Source organism: Oncorhynchus mykiss, chromosome 17 (assembly GCF_057628025.1).
Source record: "Oncorhynchus mykiss isolate SJ-2025 chromosome 17, ASM5762802v1, whole genome shotgun sequence".
In the NCBI taxonomy this organism is placed as follows: Eukaryota; Metazoa; Chordata; class Actinopteri; order Salmoniformes; family Salmonidae; genus Oncorhynchus; species Oncorhynchus mykiss.
The window spans coordinates 58072822-58097355 of NC_143038.1; the positions used below are offsets into that span (position 1 = coordinate 58072822).

General features: G+C 43.3%; 2 protein-coding genes across 3 annotated transcripts; one reads left to right on the forward strand and one right to left on the reverse strand.

Annotated features, from left to right (window-relative positions):
* Positions 1-597: 597 nt before the first annotated feature.
* LOC110494559 (zinc fingers and homeoboxes protein 3) lies at positions 598-17106 on the reverse strand. Of its 2 annotated transcripts, none has more exons than XM_021569731.3 (3): positions 16849-17106; positions 4247-7221; positions 598-2006 (listed from the first exon to the last, which is right to left on the reverse strand). In XM_021569731.3, exons 2-3 carry the CDS (start codon positions 7009-7011, stop codon positions 1973-1975), a joined length of 2799 nt encoding a protein of 932 aa, XP_021425406.2. In that variant the 5' UTR covers positions 7012-7221; positions 16849-17106; the 3' UTR covers positions 598-1972. The 2 variants fall into 2 exon arrangements, with proteins under 2 accessions (XP_021425406.2, XP_090062202.1); XM_090206076.1 differs by lacking the exon at positions 16849-17106 and adding an exon at positions 8240-8326.
* On the forward strand, positions 16999-24426 carry sack1d (scaffolding CK1 anchoring protein D). Its single transcript, XM_021569737.3, has 4 exons — positions 16999-19190; positions 21559-21726; positions 21881-22005; positions 22217-24426. The coding sequence occupies exons 1-4, from the start codon at positions 18708-18710 to the stop codon at positions 23226-23228; spliced, it is 1788 nt and encodes a 595-aa protein (XP_021425412.3). The 5' UTR covers positions 16999-18707; the 3' UTR covers positions 23229-24426.
* Positions 24427-24534: the final 108 nt, after the last annotated feature.

Here is a 24534-nt window from a genome sequence, read left to right on the forward strand (position 1 = left end):
ATTGTTCAATAAATATCATCAGTAAGGCAAACATCTGCAGATTTTGGATATCCTCTCGTAACAAAGGTATCTAAAATGTCTTACATCTTTAAACCCATTATTATGCATTCTTTCATGTCCCTAGACTTAAGTATGGAAAATCATTCGAAGGACCAGTGAAATGCCATTTCAAAAGTAGCTAGTGATCAGGCCTTGTTAGATTTGGAGTCCCAAGATCGAGCTGTTCATATTGACATAGGCCTACACAATACAGTTTTGTATGTCTCTGATTACAACTTGCCAAATACAGTACACTGGAAATAATGATTATAGACTTCTGCTGCCATGGCAGCAAGAGCTCAATTTCCCTAACCAATTGATTTTTCTTGTTGGCATGTAGTTCTTAATGGAGAGAACAGTGCATCAACTTGTCCTCTACCAGTAGATGGCACTACCTGTGTTTATAAAATAACCTGCCAATTCTTTGTTTGTCAATTCTTCAATGCAATTTATGTAAATTAGTACACCCATATAAATATCCATTAGCAAATGTTATGTACTATAATCATTCTACAGGTGTGATAGCTTTTAATGTGTCAATAAAAAACAAGTAAACAGTTTCTCAGTGAGTATTTATTCAGTAAAGATTCAAAGTGTAGAAAGGATGATACAACAGTGCTTTTTGATCAAACTATTTCATAAAAGTTAAAGTGATCATAACACCGTAAGTCCAGATTTGTTTATATCATTTTCCTGACCAAAATAAATTGGTAACATTCACAAGTGCATACACTGCTGGTAGGAGATCGCCTCCAATTTGGATGGTATAGCACCGTTCTTCGCTTATTTAGCAGCTTATCAGAGATGCAGCTTTGTAGGATTTATGTAGTGACTACGTTTGTATGAAAATTCAGTAGAGTGAAAAGATCTCTTCATTTGGCTCTCTAGCTAGCACAAGACCTACCTACCTCTGTGTCCTCCAGGGCATTTGATCAAATTTACCTTTATTTTATAACATTTGCCAGTAATGATATTTCATATTATTACAGCTGAATGTTAAGCTTTTCCAAGAATACAGAAGCAGCATATTTTTTTTATTCATAGATGTAGACCATCACAGGAGTGACTAATGCACTGGCACCTTGTTTTGATCTCAACATCACAGCAGCTGGAAAGCTATAAGTGATGGGCAGACCAGTCATAAATGCATGGACAGACTGAGTAAGGCAACGTTTGCATGACAGGCTTCTTTTATGTTTGGGTTTGCAGATGAAGCCAGGGCAGTGTATTGATTCTGTTAGCGCTCTGCCAATATCTTTACTCTGGGGCAGTGTGGTTTTAGCATTGCTGTCTGCTAGTCCATTGTATTGTCTGTTGCGTATAGCTGAACTGTTAAGTGATCACCAACATTTATACAGAGCTAAATAAAACTAAAGGCTCAATTGCTTCTGGACTTACAGTGACTATAGAAGAAGAGTAAGAATTGGGAAAAAAAATGTTTTACAGAGAAAAGTAAAATTCAAGGCAGTGAAGTACTGGTTGCTAAAAAAAAGTAAAAAATATCACAAAGCCAACAATAACATCTCCTAGACACTTGTCATTTTGTCCAGTCAACGAAAACCCTCTATAGTGCAGTTTGAATCATATACTGTACATCCCTCTCCCATCTTCCCTCAAGTCAGTTGTCCAGTCAGTGTGCGCCTCCTTTCTGTCTCATGTCTTACCGCCCTCTACATGCATCATCCTATTCACCACATGACCACAAAGAAGCATGAAGAAAGGCTTGAACATCACAGGACTCAATGGTGAGAAGTTATTTCTTTAGAGGATGGCAGGAAGTGATGGTATAAGGGGGGGGGGGGTATTCACAGTTACAGTCCAACGGTCCAGCAACAATCACATCTGCTGTCATAATGAACACACCAGACCATGGCCATCTGTAAAGCCGGACAGCCAACCCATCCTGTACCCCTAGTACGTTTGGGCCACTCCATCAGACTTCAAGCAGCTCTATCCTCAGACGATCCCTGAAAACACATGCACACAACACGCGTGCACACACGTATTAGTACGATATTGTTCTGATTAAATTACATTTCCCATGAATACACGTCATATTAAGTGTCTTTAGAATCAGCACCATCAACAGGTGGTAGGAAATCAGAGACTAAGTTATGTAGCAGCCAACTCATAAAAGACACATTTCATGATTTATTCACATATATTAGCACTCTCTCTTAATCTATAATTCAATGGCCCAGACTCCAACTCTTCTAAAAATACACAGACCTTCTAATACACAGAACTTTGATTGTCTGTGAAAGCCACTCTGTATGAGTACCCACACTCCCTCCCTGGGTTTTTTTGTTTCTTCGGAAATCACAGTAACAACTACAAACTTACTTTTCACAGTTTACAAAGCCCTAAATAAACCATATCCAGTTTCAGAACAATATATAGCTACTGTAGAAATCAACAGTATAGTGTTTGACATTCTGTTATGGCCAAGGAGCAATATTAACCTTTGAAAAATCATCATGATCAGTCTCAAAGAGCCTGACAAGTAAACTACTGACCTAACATATACAGTGCCTTGCGAAAGTATTCGGCCCCCTTGAACTTTGCGACCTTTTGCCACATTTCAGGCTTCAAACATAAAGATATAAAACTGTATTTTTTTGTGAAGAATCAACACCAAGTGGGACACAATCATGAAGTGGAACGACATTTATTGGATATTTCAAACTTTTTTAACAAATCAAAAACTGAAAAATTGGGCGTGCAAAATTATTCAGCCCCTTTACTTTCAGTGCAGCAAACTCTCTCCAGAAGTTCAGTGAGGATCTCTGAATGATCCAATGTTGACCTAATTGACTAATAATGATAAATACAATCCACCTGTGTGTAATCAAGTCTCCGTATAAATGCACCTGCACTGCGCAGAGAGCGCAGAGAGCATCATGAAGAACAAGGAACACACCAGGCAGGTCCGAGATACTGTTGTGAAGAAGTTTAAAGCCGGGTTTGGATACAAAAAAAATTCCCAAGCTTTAAACATCCCAAGGAGCACTGTGCAAGCGATAATATTGAAATGGAAGGAGTATCAGACCACTGCAAATCTACCAAGACCTGGCCGTCCCACTAAACTTTCAGCTCATACAAGGAGAAGACTGATCAGAGATGCAGCCAAGAGGCCCATGATCACTCTGGATGAACTGCAGAGATCTACAGCTGAGGTGGGAGACTCTGTCCATAGGACAACAATCAGTCGTATATTGCACTATATCTGGCCTTTATGGAAGAGTGGCAAGACGAAAGCCATTTCTTAAAGATATCCATAAAAAGTGTCGTTTAAATTTGCCACAAGCCACCTGGGAGACACACCAAACATGTGGAAGAAGGTGCTCTGGTCAGATGAAACCAAAATTGAACTTTTTGGCAACAATGCAAAATGTTATGTTTGGCGTAAAAGCAACACAGCTGAACACACCATCCCCACTGTCAAACATGGTGGTGGCAGCATCATGGTTTGGGCCTGCTTTTCTTCAGCAGGGACAGGGAAGATGGTTAAAATTGATGGGAAGATGGATGGAGCCAAATACAGGACCATTCTGGAAGAAAACCTGATGGAGTCTGCAAAAGACCTGAGACTGGGACGGAGATTTGTCTTCCAACAAGACAATGATCCAAAACATAAAGCAAAATCTACAATGGAATGGTTCAAAAATAAACATATCCAGGTGTTAGAATGGCCAAGTCAAAGTCCAGACCTGAATCCAATCGAGAATCTGTGGAAAGAACTGAAAACTGCTGTTCACAAATGCTCTCCATCCAACCTCGCTCGAGCTCGAGTTTTGCAAGGAGGAATGGGAAAAAATGTCAGTCTCTCGATGTGCAAAACTGATAGAGACATACCCCAAGCGACTTACAGCTGTAATCGCAGCAAAAGGTGGCGCTACAAAGTATTAACTTAAGGGGGCTGAATAATTTTGCACGCACAATTTTTCAGTTTTTGATTTGTTAAAGAAGTTTGAAATATCCAATAAATGTCGTTCCACTTCATGATTGTGTCCCACTTGTTGTTGATTCTCCACAAAAAAATACAGTTTTATATCTTTATGTTTGAAGCCTGAAATGTGGCAAAAGGTCGCAAAGTTCAAGGGGGGCGAATACTTTCACAAGGCACTGTACAGTACATTCTATGAAGGTATGGGGTGATCACAGATTGAGTCATTTTTATTAGACAACGGTAACTGATAGAACTCACCTGGCCTCCGCCTGCTTCTCCCCAAAGGCCTGGCTGCTAACCGGCTGAGGGTGGTCTTCCTCTCTCTCTGCCCAGTGACCATGTAGTTCTTCTGTCTCCACAGCTCTCCCTCTCTCCCCAGTCTCCTCTGGCTCTGTTGCACTCAGCAGTGGCCTCTGTGTGTCTGCGCCCCACCAGAATCCCAGCTGCCCCGAGTGGAGCTCCTTAGGTCCTTCATCAAGCTGCTTGTTCACCTCCAGTTCCACCAGTTTCCTATGAACCTTCTGGGGATTGATCAGTGCCCCTGCTTCAGAGTCTCTGCGGCCCTTTTCTTCCTCTCCCTCTACTGGTAGGCACTGGTAGCCCTCCAGCCATTTCAGCTGGCCGTTCTGGTGGATGTAGCGGCTGTCGCTGAACCAGCGGACCACCTCTGGATTTGGCAGGCCCGTCATGATACTCAGCTCTTCATACTGCTGGCTGCTGGGCCACAGTGTGCTGGTGAATGCCTGCCTCAAAAGGTGCACCTGCTGGGGGCTTTTCTTGGATGGGTGTGACCGGTCTGAGACATGTGTCTCAGACTTGAGCTCTGGAGGGAAGGCCTCTGAACCAGGTTTGGCAGCTGGATCGCTCACCATGAGCCTCTGCAGGTTGATCTTGATGGGGTCAATTTTTAGTTCAGGGCAGGTTCTGTCGTCCCCAAAATGGTCTTCCTCTTTGATAAGCTGCCGCAGGACTGAAAAAGCTTTCATAGGAACCTCCTTGATGCATTTGCCATCCTTAATGATAGATATGCTGTTGCTGCTACTGCTGCTTTTGGTAATGACACTGATGCTGGTGTTTTCATTTTGGGCTTTGCTGGCAAGGTTCAGGTTGTTGACACTGTCATTATTTCTAGTGCTGGAGTAGCCACTGCTAAAACTGCCATTTTTGGACTTGTGGATATTGTTGTTGTTACTGTCACCATCGCACTTTGTTGATGTGTACTGATCCTGGTTAGCTGTGTTTCCATTGCTATGAATGTTATAGGCGATAACGTTAGATTTGCTGGTGTTACTCATGATCACTTTACCTTTGTTGCTGCTGTTGCTGAAGCCTTCCAAGACAGATGCAATGCTAATATGTCTGCTGCTTTGATTGTTTGGTTTATCATGGCTGTCAGAGCTACAGTCATCTTTATTGCCAATGTTGGAGGAGCAACTGACAATGCTGTTGCTGGAACTGATGTTGTTCATTGGTTTCCTAGTGCCATGGTCCCTGTCGTTACTACTGATGGAGGAGTTACTACTGATGCTGCTGCTACTACTGCAACTACTACTGTTACTGCTGCTACTACTGCAACTACTACTGTTACGGCTGCTTCTGCAGCTGGTGCTAATGACACAACTGTTGCCCAGCCTCAGAGCAACAGTCTTGTCAGACTCCTGGCTGGCCACAGTAGTGGGGATAGTGTTCCTGGCCACTACCTGTGTTGTTCTGCTGACTACAGTCTGATATTTTGGGGGGATCATGGTTGGGGTAGCATAAGAGACCCTAGTGGTGACCGGGTGACCAGCGGCTGACATGCTAGCCGAAGTGGATATGACTCCAGTATGCCTGCTCACTACACTGCCATGGGTCACCTTGGCAGCCTGGTGGCTGGGGCCCACTGGAGCAGCCTGGGCATGGACAGTGTGATGGGTCACAATATGATTTGTGTGCTGTTGCTTGGGGGGCTGTTTTTGGGGTGCTGTTCCTTGGAAGACTGTGTTGAACATCTTCCTCCTGGCCTCCTCTATCTCCTCGGGGGACCAGCTGATCCCCTGTTTGAGTCTCTGGGCAGTGAACCACAGTTTGATCTGCTCCTCTGGCCAATCAGAGACCACAGTCAGGTAGCAGAGCTCAGCTTTGGTCGGGTAGGGGAACTTACCAAAGGACGTCTTGAGAAAGCTGCTGGTGTCCATGGCAGCATCATAAGTGGGGATGCTGCTCAGGGGAATCATCACCTTTGGAAGGTTTTTGCTGGAATCCGAGATGGAGGAGAAGGTGGGAGAGCTGTGCTGGTGATAGATTTGATTGGGCACTGTTGTTGTTATCACATGAGTGACAGGGTTTCTCAGCATAGCAGCACCACCGGTCCCACTGAGAGACCCATTTTGTAGTTCAGGCACATTCGTCAACATGGTGGGGTCTGTCCGCTCCATTTTCTTCCCAGTGTCTATCCTCTGCACCTCCACCGTGTGGGAAACCACAATCTTCTTGTGTTCTCCCTTGGCCTTCATCACCCTCACTATAGGTGTTTTAGTGAGAAAGATTGCAGTATCGCTCGAGTCCTCCCCATTGGTCGTGAACAGACTCTGCTCTACGGTGGTCCCACCATCTCTCTTCCTGACATGCAGGGAAGTGGAGACAGAGCCCCCTGACACCCCAGGGTGTGCTTTAGCATTGTGCAGGGCCAGGGCCTCAAATCTGACCACTGACACACCACAGTTCAGGCAGGAGAAGCAGGGTTGGGCCCTGAAGTCTATGTGGCAGTTGTGCAGGTGGTCCAAAAAGTAGTTCAGCTCTCTGGACTCAAAGCGGCAGGGTGGGCAGCTGTATGTGCTACCTTTCTGCCATTTGTCGCCCCTTTCAGGTCTGGAGGAATCATGGGAGAAATGGCCTCTGTCTTCTCCAGATATACTGAGGATGCTGTCCTCTGGGATTGTGGGTAGGAGCTCAGGAAGGCAGCCAAGTATGATCTCCTCACGCATGTGTTTGCTTTTGGATGTGATCATACAGGGCACTGTTGACTTCCTTTTGCTGGCCATTGTAATGTAGCTGTGTGCAGATGATGGGTGACTGACTGGTTGTCCCGTATGGTAACGGAGGGCGAGTGGTTTGTGGATAGGGCTGAGAGTTTAAGTGTCATGGGCCAGCCGCGATGACTTCACAGTGTTGCTTCATGTTTGCCCTAAGCTTCTGGGGCTCCTCTCACACGATGAGTTAGGGTTAGACTGTTTTAGCAGTTCACTGGGAACCTATAGGAGAGAAAACAGAACAAATATGTGATAAGGTAAATCATTCCTTATAAGAATAACACCACACACAATTGGTTATTAGCTATTTAGTTATTTAGTTATTTTTACACTGTCAGTAAAAAAACGATGGTTGTATCCTATCCTTCTATATGGGTCCTTAACCCCCTACCCATACCATCAGCGAGTGTCTAATGAGCATCCTGATCATGTGCCTCATATTAATGCCAAACTCTTCTGCCAACCTTGGATGAGAGCCACTGTTCACATTTGAGCCACTGTTCACATATTTATGATGTTTGGTATGAGTGTTGGCACACACACACATCCATGCAGAGGCTTCATACCCATAGGGGACACTGGGGCATGTGCACCCCCAGATCTGTCCGGTTTAAGAAATTATTTATTTAATTTAAAAAAAATCTATCTCTCTGTAATACCTAGTGCATTCCCCAAGAGAGGATGGCTTTCACTTCAGCAGTAATACATTCATGAACTTCTTTGAAGAAAAGATCATGATCATTAAAAAGCAAATTACGGACTCCTCTTTAAATCTGCGTATTCCTCTAAAGCTCAGTTGGCCTGAATCTGCACAACTCTGCCAGGACCTAGGATCAAGAGAGACACTCAAGTGTTTTAGTACTATATCTCTTGACACAATGATGAAAGTAATCATGGCCTCTAAACCTTCAAGCTGCATACTGGACCCTATTCCAACTAAACTACTGAAAGAGCTGCTTCCTGTGCTTGGCCCTCTTATGTTGAACATAATAAACGGCTCTCTATCCACCGGATGTAAACCAAACTCACTAAAAGTGGCAGTAATAAAGCCTCGACCCATAAAATATTAAAAACTATCGGCCTATATCGAATCTTCCATTCCTCTCTAGAATTTTTAGAAAAAGCTGTTGCGCAGCAACTCACTGCCTTTCTGAAGACAAACAATGTATACGAAATGCTTCAGTCTTGTTTTAGACCCCATTATAGCACTGAGACTGCACTTGTGAAGGTGGTAAATTACCTTTAATTGGCGTCAGACCGAGGCTCTGCATCTGTCCTCGTGCTCCTAGACCTTAGTGCTGCTTTTGATAGCATCGATCACCACATTCTTTTGGAGAGATTGGAAAACCAAAATTGTCTACACGGACAAGTTCTGGCCTGGTTTAAATCTTATCATATCAAATGTGTTTCTTTGAATGGTTTGTCCTCTGACAAATCAACTGTAAATTTCGGTGTTCCTCAAGGTTCCGTTTTAGGACCACTATTGTTTTCACTATATCTTTTACCTCTTGGGGATGTCATTCGAAAACATAATGTTAACTTTCACTGCTATGCGGATGACACACAGCTGTACATTTCAATGAAACATGGTGAAGCCCCAAAATTGCCCTCGCTAGAAGCCTGTGTTTCAGACATAAGGAAGTGGATGGCTGCAAACTTTCTACTTTTAAACTCGGACAAAACAGAGATGCTTGTTCTAGATCCCAAGAAACAAAGAGATCTTCTGTTGAATCAGACAATTAATCTTGATGGTTGTACAGTCGTCTCAAATAAAACTGTGAAGGACCTCGGCGTTACTCTGGACCCTGATCTCTCTTTTGACGAACATAACAAGACTGTTTCAAGGACAGCTTTTTCCCATCTACATAACATTGCAAAAATCTGAAACGTTCTGTCCAAAAAGGATGCAGGAAAATTAATCGAGGCTTTTGTAACTTCTAGGTTAGACTACTGCAATGCTCTACTTTCTGGCTACCCAGATAAAGCACTAAATAAACTTCAGTTAGTGCTAAATAAGGCTGCTAGAATCCTAACTAGAACCCCAAAATGTGATCATATTACTCCAGTGCTAGCCACCCTACGCTGGCTTCCTGTTAAGGCAAGGGTCCGGCCTACCCATGTGAGAGACGCAGACTCGGTCTCAACCTTTAAGTCTTTACTGAAGACTCATCTCTTCAGTGGGTCATATGATTGAGTGTAGTCTGGCCCAGGAGTGTGAAGGTGAATGGAAAGGCTCTGGAGCAACGAACCGCCCTTGCTGTCTTTGCCTGGCCGGTTCCCCTCTCTCCACTGGGATTCTCTGCCTCTAACCCTATTACAGGGGCTGAGTCACTGGCTTACTGGTGCTCTTTTATGCTGTCTCTAGGAGGGGTGTGTCACTTGAGTGGGTTGAGTCACTGATGTGAAAAAAATGCAAATTAATTACTTAAAAATCATACAATGTGATTGTCTGGATTTTTGTTTTAGATTCCGTCTCTCAAAGTTGAAGTGTACCTATGATAAAAATGACAGACTACATGCTTTGTAAGTAGGAAAACCTGCAAAATCGGCAGTGTATCAAATACTTGTTCTCCCCACTGTGTATATATCATATAAATACGTTTTAAATGTACGAACCACCAGTCAGGAGGATACAGACAGCTCAATAATGCATTGAATTAAGCATAATGATTATGGCTCTAGATTGGAGGAAAAAGCTATTTCAGGTGTTTGAAAAATGTTAAATTCTCCATCTTCTGGACCGGGGGCCTATCCCCCTTCCAGACCAACCCCCAGCCATCCTCACGTACTTTGTGCCCCGTCAGATTTTTGGGGTGCATGATGCCTATCCATCCATGAATACCCCCTTTGTACTGTAAAACACTCACGCATGACATTCCTCACAATTGCTTAAAATTTCACATATGCACGCACACCCCTTAATGCAGTTTGAAACCGCTTCAGGACACAGGTCAGTGATTTCCGCTTATTCTGTTTCTACAGTTATGTAGCTAAATATCTCATAATGATTGTTTCTCTGGGCACTCTATCATATGTAACAACATTCTGAGCACAAAAACAGAATCAGAAAGTGAGAACACGAATCGGCTTCTCTTACTCGCTGCACTCTTGGTGAACCCTACCCTCCCCACACATATTTTTTCTCTTTCTCTCTCTATATATTTATGTCTCTCCCTCTCTCTGCCTCTCTTGCTGTGAATTTGTTGATGTGTGATGTGGTGTTGAAAACTGCTCTTGATTCATCTAGTTCTCACAGAGATATCATGATGCTTTGGTAGATAGACATGTGTAAGCTCTCTTTAGCGAATGTTCATCATCATCCTCATCAGTGCCGCTCTCAGTGCTTAAAAGTATTTATTACAAGGAGTGTTATTACTTTATATATTACAATGGAGCCCACTGCTCAGTATGCAGAATGAGCACACTATTACGTTATTGAAATCTTAAGTCAAATGATTTACAGTCATCCGCATTCTCTTGAACATGGCTACACTCCTAAAACAAAACAATATGTCTTCAGCCAGTGAAACTGAATGGAGTCACATGTATGCATTCACCATGGCCTGCTGGTCGGTAAATAAAAAATGAACCTGTTCCGGAATTCAAATGACTGCCCACAATACATGCTGATCCCAGATGGGCTATGACGTCCTTTTTGTAACTGCCTCTTTTTATTTCGAATGATGGCTCCCTTTCAACAACAAAAAAAAAACACCACAAAAAAATAGGTCACCAGCCTCTTATGGAGTAATCCCGGTTTGCTGCATCCAGACGTGGGCATTTGCTGTATGTTTAGCCAGCGGAGAGGTCATTATACAGCACACAATTAACCCCTGACAGCAGGTTTAGTGAGTGCATTCCATTGAGACGAAGGCTATAGCTCTCATGCAAGAGTCTGGTCTTCTCGTGCTCATCTAATAAAATGTGATGCTATGGTTTTAGTATAGTGTGGACAGTGGATGGGCAGCCGATGAAGTTAAGTTACTGGTTATGATACCGTAGTTAAAGGAAAAATCCACTAAAAACACTGTTTTGGTGTGTTTTTCATTAGTCCACTGTTGATACATTACGTTGTCATGGAAAATATTAATGTTGTTTCCAACTACCAATCAGCAACTGTGCCATAAATCCGGCTCTATATTGAACGTTGAGATTGCCGAAAGCAAATGACGAGAGTGGCAAGGAGTGGAATGTTAGCTAAAAAGACCGGTAACCAGACTAAAAGAGACTGGTACTGATGCTGCGTTCAAAACAACTGGGAACCCGGAAATCTCCGACTTGGAACTCGGCATTCCAAGTAGGAAACTCAGGCATCTTTCTAGAGCTCTTGCTTTCCGACTTGAAGATCACTGAGGTCATGATTTGACCTTGTTCTTTTCCAAGTTCCCAGTTGTCTTGAAAGCACCATCAGACAAGCCACATCATGATGATGATGCAATCATGATGATGTGGCAAGTGACAAATGGTGCTTTCAAGACAACTGGGAACTCTAGAAAAAAAAACAAGGTTGAATCACGATCTCAGTGATCTTCAGGTGAGAAAATCCGAGCTCTAGAAAGATGCCAGATTTTCCAACTTGAGGGGCTTCCCATAATCTATAGTGGCACAGCCTTAGACCACTGCGCCACTAAAGATTCTGGGTTCGATTCCAGGCTGTCACAGCCAACCGCGACCGGGAGATCCATGGGACGGCGCACAATTGGCCCAGCGTCGTCTGGGTTAGTGGAGGGTTTGGCCGGCAGTGATGTCCTTGTCCCATCGTGCACTAGCGACTCCTGTGGCGGGCCGGGCACAGTGCACGCTGACACTGTCGCCAGGTGTACGGTGTTTCCTCCGACACATTGGTATGGCTGGCTTCCGGGTTAAATGGGCATTGTGTCAAGAAGCATTGAGGCTTGGTTGGGTTGGGTTTCGGAGGACACGCGGCTCTTGACCTTCACCTCTCCCGAGTCCGTACGGGAGTTGCAGCAATGAGACAAGACTGTAACTACTAATTGGATACCATGAAATTGGGGAGAAAAAGGGGTAAAAAAATACAAAGGCCATGCCATTTAAAAAAATACCATGTGATGGAAAATAATGTTATCTGAGCACTAATAAGTTATTTGATGTAGCCTGTGTGGATGTGGTCCAGGACAGGAGTACTGTGCTGAGCAATATTCTAGTGGCAAGACAGCCGTTGCCCTGGTATCTCTCCTCCTAAAACATCAAATTTCCTGCATGACAAACCAAAGACAGGCCAAAAGTTGAGCAAGGGTACATAAAGAACCAGGTCACCTTTCAAAAGAATGGGGTGCATTATCTAGCGAGCAAGACGTGCGATCAGACACAAGACAAGGGCTTCCCAGACAGGGACTGGAGCCAATGAATGGTGCACTCTGAAAAGAGGGGCCTCGTGTTTCAGCGCTGAAGGAGACGACTCAGACGAGCACCGTCTCCTGGTGTGTCATATGTCCCGATACTGGCACTGGCTCTATAGCTGAGATTAAAAGAGTTTCATCTCTGGTGAGTACTGATCTGAACTGAGGCAAAGTGACAGAGCTCTCAGACAAGCTCTTAGAACACCTCCGCTCACTCTTCACAAGCAAAGTCCTCGTATTACCTTGTGTGCTCAACTCAGCCAGCATGATTTCATTTCAAGAGACTACTTCATGTTTGGCTTTTTATAATAAAATGTTAAGAAAAAATGTGGCTTCATATCTGAAGGGGTGTAAAGTGGTACACATTCAATAAAATAGCCCATAGGCACTCGCACTGTTGACATTTGCAAACAGATTGGTATTTGCAATGCCATGTCGCTGGTCACATGACTGAGGAGTGAGGGGACAGAGAAGAACGACACAGGGAAAGCAGACCCAGACAGACAGCTGGGTGATTATGACAGAGAAAGTGTTTTAGTATTCAACTTCCTCCAATACACGCACACAACACACACCCTTCTTGCCTGTTCTCTTCAACATCGTTTTACACCAAAGCTTTCAGAAATATTTCTCTTTAAACTCAACTGCCAGTAAACAGTCTGTGGTGCTGCAGTCACACAAGGGCTGATGAGAAATCTTGGCTGTTTTATGACAACATTTGTTTTCCATATATTAGCATTTCAGTGATCCACGACTGTCTTGAAAGTCTGACAGCCTCAGCCTGCTTCCCTGGTTTTGAGTTGAAAATCAACAGAAACTGTGCCTGGCATAAGTGGGTGTGGGACAGACAAAGCAGTTCCTGATAGACACACCTAAACAATACGAAAAATCTGTTTAGGAGTACATCTTCTGCCAAATGTTCATTAAATAGATTAAAGTCATGTGAGTGGATCAACTGGACATCCAAATATAAGTCAGAAACAGATAACAATTACTTCCCTGAACAAGGAAGATGTTGGGAACAATGGCATCTCATTTATAAGAGAAACGTGATCCAGCACTGGGAACATTATTTAGACGACTGTCTGTCAACTTGCCATTGTTCAATTTCCTGCATGTCTGGATGTCTGCTGTGTCTATTATGATTTCTGTGTCTAGTAATGTGTGTTTGACTGAATGGCTGCGACTTAGTTTGCACATCATAATTCAAGTGTATTCTAATGGGTTAATGTTTGTATGTCCATAATATCCACATTAACTACAGAGTTGTAAGCTCCACTGTCACACCTTCAGCCAAGGATGCAAGTGGTTAACCCAGTGTATCCGTCTTCAGCATCTGGTCGTTTGTATGCCCCTTAATTCTGTGTTTGACTGTGTCTTCAGGGCGTGTGTGTGTGTTTGTCTGTTCTATGTATTTATGTGTGTACCAGTATATGAGTAAGAGTGTGTGAACGTGTGAATGCCTGCTGAGAGACGCAGGTGTTGTCAACCGTCTCCTCCTTGCCCCCCTTACCTCCATGACTGCAGCCCGGTCCGCTGGGAGACCAGTCGGCGGTGCCACTCATGTGTTAACATTGCCATAGCAACCCCTCTCTTCTCCTTGCCCACCACACCACACACAGAGGAGTCTCTCGACTACACCCACCAGACGCATTTACGCACACACGCACACACACACATAAATGACCACCTTTTATGCCAGGCAAAGGACAAAGTTAATCTTCCTGCTGTGCCATCTTTGAAAATGCCAGTCTTGGCTTAGTTGTTCCGGACCATTGGGGTTGGGTGAGGCAGTGGTAAAGACACCTTCTCACAACGACAATACAAAAATACCTGTTCGACTGCACAGTCCACTCTACTGATTAAGTGTTTGTGACAGTCCTTTCATAAAAGACAAATGTGGGATATATACATTGCAAAGGACATCCTGTCAGTGTCGTCTTGTAAAATTGGCACAGAGGTCTGAGGACTGGGGTATTGTAATACAGTATAATGTACACTGCCAAAGCATCTCTTGTTCTGTTCAAATGCATTTTCATGTCATCCATCACAATCTTATATTGTTCACCAAAGCCTTCCTCTATGGCCTGGCTGAATGACAGACCAAAAATGTGTAAAAAAAAATCCTGAGTAATGAGAACCTATTTCTGTGTTTTTTTAATTAATATATCTCCTTCAGTTCTGTATCTTGGACTCCAGGCCATTGATATGGCAACTTAAAAAGAAAAACTAAGAAAAATGGCGGCGTATCGCGCATTGTACTGTCCAACCTAAAATGGCTGACATCACAGCCTCTTGTAAGTACCAGAGCTTGGCAAATGCCAGCTCCTGCTGACCAAACCTTTCTTGCACGGGACAGAGAAAGTGGCAGGGGCTCTCTCCTCTCTAGCCCCCAGTTTTTTTCTTCCACGAGTGCAGAGAAGTTTCTTTTGGTTGGAACTGAGCAAACATGCTGTCTCAGGGAGGCTTTCGATCGCTTTGTGCCTCGATACTCCTAAGACAAAAGCAATACCATACGATGAATAGGAGAGAATAAGAGCAAACCCAAACAGAGTGGTATAGACTTTCAGACTAACATAACAAAGCTCTCTAAGTAGTATGCTTATGGGACTGTTTTTGTGAGGAGGGGGTGCTGTTATCACGAATATGGTTGTTTGTACAGAACTGCTGGGAAATAGATCTGGTTGGCATTAGATAGCTGATTTTCCTCTCTGAACTCGAGGAATGTTATACACTCGATGTCAGCTAAAACTGCAAATCACGACCATATGACCTCCTTGAGGGTGCTCTGGCAATGACTATACGGCACAGTGAAACCTAAGCCAAAGACATACAAATATTATCTGACTGGTGTCAATAGACAGAACATTTAATCCTCAAAGCGGTATATTCGTACAGTAACTAAGGAGTGGCATACAAGGATGTTTTTTGTAGAGTGGGGTGGGCACTCTCTGCCCATTACACAGTGTCTGTGTATACAAACACTCTCTGTTATGGCCATAACCAAAACTGTGAGCTGTTCCTAATTGCAGGGAGTCAGGATAAAAAGCAATATGCCTGGCCTCATTAGAACAGTTCCGAGAAGGGAGATGGAAGAACGTTCCCAGGGATCCACAAAGGGAATTGACATTCCCCCAGTGTAACCGCCTAGAAGAGTGCAAACCTCTACACAGACACACTCACTGGACTAGGCTGAACCTAGCTAGCCTAGAGGAGCCAAGCTATGGGAGCTAGCTTGTCTAGCTTTGTATTAGTCAGTAAGGAGAGACATCTGCAAAGCATAGGAGCAGAATGAGGCTCTTTTACGAACTTCATGCATCTATGTATTTTGAGGGGGCAATAATGGTCAAATTAGGTGTCTGCATATTCATTCTAGTTTAGTAACCTTAAATTATATTTCCTATACCACTGGTAGCATGACATGCTCCTTCAGTTCCAATGGGCATGATGCCCCTGGCTCATTGCATGTGCATGAATCACTCACACATTTCCCCTGATTAGAAGGTTGAATATTTAGACCAATAGTAGAATACCATCTTATGGTCCAATATAAAGTGTAGGCATGATGGCCAGCTAAGAGACAACAAAAAATTTGATTTTACAGGGTCAATTAATTGGCTACACATGAATAATGTGCGCTGTCTTGTCTGTTTTAGTGAGATTGGAATCCTGAGGAAAAGTTTACAGTGTACAATATTCTGACAGTTTGACACATTAAAAAATACAGACGAAAAAATGATGACAGCTCCCAAAATGCAGTTGATTGTCGAGGTCTAAGCATCAACGCAAGGCAGTAGCAGGTGGGAAAACAAGATTGTTCAATACATAGGCTAAAACAACAATGTCTGCAATTAAACATCATACATTAGCCTACTGAACTGATTAACTGAAAGGAAGGATTAACGTCGCTTTAAAATTCATAGATTAAAAAGGAAGACATTTTGGGTAGTAAATCCAGCCGGACGTCTGGTCGTCTAAATTAGACTACCCGACATCACATCCAATAAGATTATGTATTCGTTATATAAAAAGTCCTTAGAACTTGGATACTGAAATAGTCAGCACTGACTCGCTCAAAAAGCAGGGGAAATATTCAGCGTTGTGCAATAAATTAATCAGAAACGTCACATTGTAGCGTGCGAGAGGGCAAGTACAACGTTGAGTAGACTACATTCTTGAAACTGTAACAAAAAGTCGAGTTAACCCTTTCACTCCAGTAGCCTGTTGGCAAACATTGGCTCGGTGTTTGGGCTATTTGCGACTATCTTCAACTCATACTGTAACGTTAGAATAAAACATATTCCCAAAAATCCTAACTCGGCACCCCCCACCTACTGTCGCCATTTTATATATTGGCGACTTCATATATACTGCCTAGACTACAGCACCAGATACAATTCAATAGACAGAATTGGAGTAAACTATCTGTGATTATACAAAAAATAATTAGAGCTATTCTATTGTAGGCTACAAGGAAAAGTGTCCTTACCTTGATAGTTGGACCGGGGGAAAATGGAATACGACATTAATATAGAAATTATTAATATTAGATTAGCTCCGTTCGTTGCGCTTTGAGAGGAGGGGGGTGGGTCCTCTCCTCAGTTGAACCCGATAAACTGGCGTGAACCCGTCCGACAGTGACCACAGCAAGGTACATTACCTCTCCTCGCACACTGTATGGACAGAAAACAACTGTGGTCGGCGGCAGGACGAGTTAGCCAAAAATTATACGGAGTGTATTTCCTATGAACACGTGATTCAGAGCGTCACCCAACATCCTAAACCCTTTCATCTAAATTTTGGAGAAGGGCGGGGGTTGGACGGTGAATGTATAGAGAGATACGCTCTAACGAAGCGAAAGTGTTGGACACGAACCACGGTCGGTCATAATTTTGATGTCTGCCTGTTGAAAACTGAACAGTGTATTTGAGAATTTGCCAAAGATGTGGCTTAATAATTTTGACGTCCTTTCCTATCAGAAAATGTATTATCTGCCACATAATGAAAGCAGTCTAGCCTAATGAAAAGGCTACATAATAATTAGGTAACTCTGTTTTGCCAATTTAACGTGTGTTAAGGCGCCTCGTCTGTCGAACCACAGGAACGTTGAGAGTGAGATTGTCCCTGAATATCAAAAAGGCCTGCTCAGTGTAATGAATAGTGCGCGTAAAGGGGTGGATAGCTCATGCCACAAATATGTTGCACCGACGCGCCATATCCTATTTCTATTTACATTTTCCAGCTTTACTGACTCAAGATTCATCGAGGGACAATCCATCTGAGGTCATAGCTAGCTAGCTTCACTGGTCCATTAAACAAATAAGGTATACCAAAGACTAAGCTCTTACTCCTTGGTTGGTTATACAGTACGTGTGCGTAAAAATAAGGCACCATATGTGGCAATATGGGGACATTGACTCCTTCATTTGCATTGCCAGATGATAATTATTATTTTGATTGCCAACAACATGTTTAATCTTTTGAATTCAATTCAGGAATACATAGACCTTATCAATCACTTTAAATCATGCTGGGCTGGTATTATTTTTAAATATTAGGAATCAATGTCATGATAAATCAGCCAATTAGACGTGCTATTTTATCATCATATGATATAGCTTACTTCAGACCAGGCCTATACCCAAAGGCCTACCGTGAACCTTCATCGTGTCTGTAAAAATGTACATGGTCTTACTCCTTGGTTATAGACTTGTGGTAAAAACAGAAGGTTCCAATATGTGGCATTGGGACATTGCGTCCATGATTTTAATTGCAAGGTTAATTATTCATTTTATTGCCAACTACACTGTTTAAACGTTTGAATTATTAGGCATAAACTACACATACATGATCTATACCATGATACCACAACTAACGTAACTTGATAACACACATGATTAATGATTACGTGGTCTCCTTTTTAAATATTAGGGACATAAATGTCGCCAGTCAGATAATTAGGCTTGTGCTTAGTTTTATAATCATATGATATAGCCTACTCCTTCCGTGATTTTTCGTAGTGTCAAAATGTACAGTCGTTCTACAGTAGGCTAGTCCGGGCATTTGAGGTCGTGACTTGAGAGTGGATACTGGATAGGGTTTGTTTGCCTCCAAATTCAAACTGCTGGCCAATGAGCGAGCGCTTATAGCGGAGTGACAGGTGTATAGCGCAGGCTTGTCTACACGATTCTGGTTCCTAATTTTCGAGTAGCCAATACTGACTGCGGATGGGCTGGAACTGAGTAAATTGCAAAATACAAATTTGCTTCTTCTGGTTAGGCTACATTATATCACGAGGGACACTGAATTGAATGGTTACTGTCTATTCTAAATAGTTAACTTAACGTTATGGCTCTATCGCAATGTTTGGAAGATTCACCTGTAAGGTGGCCGTCAAGAAGACAGGAAAATGATTTGAATGTAAAGGAGTTATACAACGAAAGGCACCGACTGGCGTTAGAGGAACTTATTTCAGGTGGAGTTGATTCGTTTTTGGGATTTCTAAGAAAAGAGAGAATACCGAACTTTCTCTCGGATGACGAGATCAGACGCATTGGCCGTGCTGCGGTGGTTCCACGCGGTGTGTCCCTCCACGCGGAGGACGTGATTTTTGAACAGTCGGTAAGCAGCTCCATGGACTGCTCCTCGGTCACTTACTTCCCCGAGGTCTCGGACGTGGAGCCACCGCTGTTGGAAATCGGCTGGCCCGCCTTTACATCGGGCTCTTACCGAGGAGTCACTCGTGCTGTCGCCCACTTCCAACCCAGTTATGGAGAATGCATCTATAGTTGCAAGGAAGCTGCGAGAAGAATGATTCAAAGTGCCAAGGAGGTAATGCATTAACAAAACACTCAAATGGTGACCACAGTAACATCAACTAAATTGTTGAGCTTAGTCGGCTCTGTAGACTACAGTGTTTAATGTGTGCATTTTTAAAAATGTAACCTTTATTTAACTAGGCAAGTCCGGTAAGAACAAATTCTTATTTACAATTTATGGCCTTATTTATACAGATTATTTCAGGACTAGGCCTATAGCCTATGGAAAGAACCATTTTGCTATTTTACTAAATTTTGTACACCTCAGATGTAAAATTCAAACGATACCAGTCACGTATTGATTGTTTGATTTGAGTCAGTCAGTCAATCGGCTCCTGACCCTGGGTGTGTCTATTTACTCAAACGTGACCATCCAAAGCACTCACTCACTAACTGACTGGTATTCTAGGCCTATATACAGTGCATTCGGGATGTATTCAGACGTTGACTTTTTGAAAATTTTCTTACATTACGGCCTTATTCTAAAATCGATTACATTGTTCATCCCCCCCCCCCCATCAATCTGCACTCAATACCCCATGAAATGTATAAAAAAAATTACATTTACAAAAGTATTCAGACCCTTTACTCAGTACTTTGTTGAAGCACTTTTGCAGCGATTACAGCCTCGAGTCTTGTTGGGTATGACACTTGGCACACCTGTATTTGGGGAGTTTCTCCCATTCTTCTCTGCAGATCCTCTCAAGCTCTGTCAGGTTGGATGGGGAGTGTTACTGCACAGCTATTTTCAGGTCTCTCCAGAGATGTTTTATCAGGTTCAAGTTTGAGCCACTCAAGGACATTCAGAGACTTGTCCCAAAGCCACCCCTGCGTTGTCTTTGCTGTGTGCTTAGGGTCATTGAAGTCCTGAGCACTCTGGAGCAGGTTTTCATCAAGGTACTGTATGTTCAACTTTGCTCCGTTCAACTTTTCCTCCATCCTGACTAGTCTCCCAGTCCCAGCCGCTAAAAAACATCCCCACAGCATGATGCACCGCAGGGATGGTGACAGATTTCTTCCAGATGTGACGCTTGGCATTCAGGCCAAATAGTTCAGGCCAGAAAATCTTGTTTCTCATGGTCTGAGAGTCCTTTAGGTGCCTTTAGGCTAACTCCAAGTGGGTTGTAATATGCCATTTACTGAGGAGTGACTTCAATCTGGCCACTCTACCATAAAGGCCTGATTGGTGGAGTGCTACAGATATGGTTCTCCCATCTCAACAGAAGACCTCTAGGGTTCTGTTAGCATGACCATCAGGTTCTTGGTCACCTCCCTGACCAAGACCCTTCTCCCCCGATTGCTCAGTTTGGCCGGGGGGCCATCTCTAGGAAGAGTGGCCGTCTTTTCACTGTCATTATGGGGTATTGTCTGTAGATTGAGGGGGAAAATATTTCATCCATTTTAGAATAAGGCTGTAATGTAACAAAATGTGGAATAGGGTAAGCGGTTTGAATACTTTCCGAATACACTACATCTTTCTGGGGTCTGGATGAACCTTTATACTGTGATGCTCTTCTCAATAGTCATATTTAAAGTACTGTTGCATTTTCTTATAATTCACAGATAGTCTTTTTGAAAACTATATCACCCATGTGACTAACATTTGTTAGTCACATGTTCAAACTCAACACATTTCTGGACGTGTTTGGAACTGTCAGTTTAATGCAGTTTCCTTACCATCCTGATGAGTTAGCGTTCCAGAATGGCGAGATTGATGAAAAGCTTCAACTCCAAGTCTGGTTCAGAGGAGTGCCTACAGTAATAGTACATTAATGAATGTGTCTGAACATGCTTTTCACATGTAATAGTGCTGGTGTGCACTTTTCTTAATGCTTAGCCTTGTGTGTCATCTGCCTCTGTGTGTAGGTGAGCTGTAGTTAGGTTTACAGCTAAGTGGGAGAAATCAGAGTTGAGTTACATCTTTGTATTTACAGTGAATTTAATTACTCTCTCTGCTTCAGGCCTTATAGTTGATCAGCATCAGTTTCAGAATAACAATTTAGGAAATGCCCCAAATGGCCCTTGATCTGTAAGCTATTGAGTTATTGTTGATTGTCCAGATTGTCCATGTCATAGAAACACATTTGTTTGCAGTCCAAGCATTAAAGATGATTGCCATGGCAGCAGACCACAGTTGACTGCAGTGAGGCTCATCTAGATACACGACAGAGAGAGTGTGGCCAATAGAGGCGCCACTTAGTGTTTTCTCCTTCTTAATGTTTGATTAAGACCTGCTTTGTTTGCACAAGCATGTATAAGAGCCCATTTAGAGTGACCCCGCCTCACAAATAGTAAGGCAGAAGAGCAGCCTCTTTTAAATTGTAAACTGGGCCTATATCAATGGTGCTTTGACTAACGAATGATTTGATTTACCATTACAGGTGATCGCCATAGTGACAGACTCTCTGACAGACCTGGACATCTTTAAGGATCTCCAGGAGGCGTGCACACAGCGCAGAGTTCCAGTCTACATCCTGCTGGACTGGTCCTGTGTGCCGGCATTCCTCAAAATGTGCAACAACATCAATGTGCGCCTGGACGATCTTAAGGTATATGTTGTTTTGACTCCACCTGTGTGTCATGTCTTATCGCAGATAAGCTGATATTTTATTACTGATTTAGAAGCATGATAATTCAGTATTTAATAAGTGACCTGTGACTGGCTTGTATTTCATACTGTTTTTGTTTCATTCCTCAACAAAGCAAATGCGAGTGCGGACCATAACTGGTGGTACATACTTCATGCGGTCAGGGGCCAAGATTACTGGGAAGGTTCATGAACGGTTCATGTTGATTGATGGGAACAGAGTGACTACAGGCTCCTACAGGTAAAGACTTCTTGCTTTGCTACCACATAATTATATGCAGTATAGCATTGAAAAATGTCCCAGTTTTTTTTACAAGACCCCCGAGCAAAAAGCCTATAAAACACTCAATACTTTCAACTTGTATGAACCTAGCTGAGGTGAGTGACTTTGCCATCCCTTATTTGACTGATATGGGGTATACAACTGTAAAGCCCTTTGCTTACATTCTTAGGTTCAATTGGACTGATGGGAAACTAAACAGCAGCAACATGATCGAGTTGTCTGGCCAGATCACTGAGAACTTTGATGAGGAGTTCCGGATTCTGTACGCTCAGTCCATGCCTGTTATTACCAGGGGCCCAGCCAGTGCCCGAAACAGTGGCATCTACGACCACCTTCTCATCAAACACCCCGTCACCTCATCCCCTCAGCCGTGCAAAGAGAGGCCCCCAGTCAAGCCTGTCTGTCTGGAAGTATTGGGGAAAACTGTCTGTCTGACCAGCACACCCAGCCGGGCCCAGGCTGTGGCAGTGCCGCCCTCCAGAGAAATGACTGGGAAGAGCAGCCCGGTGTCGGCCTCCTCCACCATAGGGGAAGACTGGATGGAGCAGCGACACATGCAGGAGGTCCTGGCTGGAAGTGCCGCCCAGTGCCTGCCCACAGGTGACCCTGCCACTGCCACATCAGCAGTGGATGTGCAGGTCACACCCTCCGTCCCTACCTGCTGTCATGTCTCCACCCAGACCAGCTGCCCTGCGGTGGACCTTGGAGTGCAGACTGATCTGACTCAGTACACTAAGCACCTCTCCCCCAACAAGGCTACATTTACTCCAATTACCAGCACCACGACTCAGACCAACAACATTCAGAGTGAAGCTGCCGCCTCCTCAGATTCTGTCTCTACCTCCCCCAGGCAGCACCTCGCCCCCCATGGGGTGGACCGTCGCCCTGCAATCCGTCACTGTACTCCACCCCCTGATGGGAACCTGAGGGAGTGCTTCCGCAAGCTGACCAAAGAGCGTCAGTATCACTACTCCACCATCCGCTCCAAGCTGGAGCACATGGTGACCATGCTGTCCCACCGCCGTGAGCTGGTGGACCTCACCAACATGGCCCTGGGGCCTGGGCTGCACAGAGCATGCAATGCCCAGAAAGAGCGGAGACAGAGGCAGGGACATAACCCTGGCCTGCTGATGGACAGTGTGGGCATGGGCACATGGCCAAGGGCTAGATGTTTACACTAACAGGACTTACAGGGCTGCAGGGGCTTGAAGGTGGAGGGTGTTGTAGAAACCGCTCTGTGTTTTGTAGGTATACACTACTTGAAACAAATGGGTTTAAAGAGCAATATGACATTTGAGAATTAGTCTTCCTTAGAGTTTAGAATTTGAAAGTATGTGTCACTGTGTCTGTGTTGTGATGTAGCCTTCTTCCTATTTTTATTGTGAATCTGTCCCTTTTCTTTGACCCCTGTTTGAACATTTCTACTTTAGAAACTGACGTCAAATGGCAGTAGACAGGCGATGGATATACTGTAATTTGCCTTGACTATTTTTGCTACAAAATGTAATGTTTTTAAGTGTAGACATTGTGCAGTAAGACACAATCTATATATAGTTTTTATGATTTAAAAAAAAATATATTGAAACAATAAGATTGTCCAAAGATTTATTTGAGAAATACTGTAATTGCAATTCATAAATTGATATTTGATGAACATTTTAGATGAGACATTTTGTCTGTAACTAACATTTTATTATACAGCATTCTAACATTCAGTTTAACTTGTTAGGTTCCAATTTTGAGTAAATAACTCACGGACACTAGAGAAGCTTAACCAAGTTGAATTCTTCCCAAAGAGTCGTTACAGCTGTAATTCAGACAAACTCTTTTCACACAAGCACGGATATTTAACCCTTTCTCCTAGGCTGAGTCTCCTTTGCAACTGAACAGCCAATGCATCTCTGTTGTTAGACAGAACTTTAGTGATATCTGTTCTTCCTCACTTCATCTAACCTGACCTCTACCCCAAAGTGCTCACTCCTCCCCAACTCCAAGGCTGTCATGGTTATTGATACCAGACGGTGTCTCTTCTCCACCCAGAGGATCCCTGATGGCTAAAAATAACATGTCCTGACATAATTATACATCACCCTCTTTTCCTCAGTGACATTGTTAGGTTCTAAGCTCTCCACCCGTCTCCCCTACACATTCCCAAAGCCATCTAACTCCTACAGAAATCCATTCACTTCTGATGTAAAAACCAGTCTATATCATCTCTCAGATACCATACTTCTGATCTATCATGTCTAGTATAGCAATGTTAAAAGTTTACCCAGAATCGAACAAACTAAATCTGAGTACTGCGAAAGCAGTTACGTGTTATTATATCAATGTATGTACTTTATTGCTTACACTTAAAATAAAGGAGTATTTTACGTATCATTTTTCATCTATCACTTTTTTTATTACATGTACACTCTCCAACCTCACAATGAGTACTTGGAACCAGTGACAGTATGTCCCGAAGCCCAATGCTTAAACATGCTG

Excerpts from the sequence above, each read along its gene's own strand:
- LOC110494559 (XM_021569731.3), bottom strand. The coding sequence starts at position 7,011 with ATGGCCAGCAAAAGGAAGTCAACAGTGCCCTGTATGATCACATCCAAA. Across the intron at positions 2,007-4,246 it reads GAGAAGCAGGCGGAGGCCAG|GGATCGTCTGAGGATAGAGC; the intron begins GTGAGTTCTATC and ends ATGTGTTTTCAG.
- sack1d (XM_021569737.3), top strand. The coding sequence starts at position 18,708 with ATGGCTCTATCGCAATGTTTGGAAGATTCACCTGTAAGGTGGCCGTCA. Across the intron at positions 19,191-21,558 it reads TGATTCAAAGTGCCAAGGAG|GTGATCGCCATAGTGACAGA; the intron begins GTAATGCATTAA and ends TTACCATTACAG. Across the intron at positions 22,006-22,216 it reads GTGACTACAGGCTCCTACAG|GTTCAATTGGACTGATGGGA; the intron begins GTAAAGACTTCT and ends TTACATTCTTAG.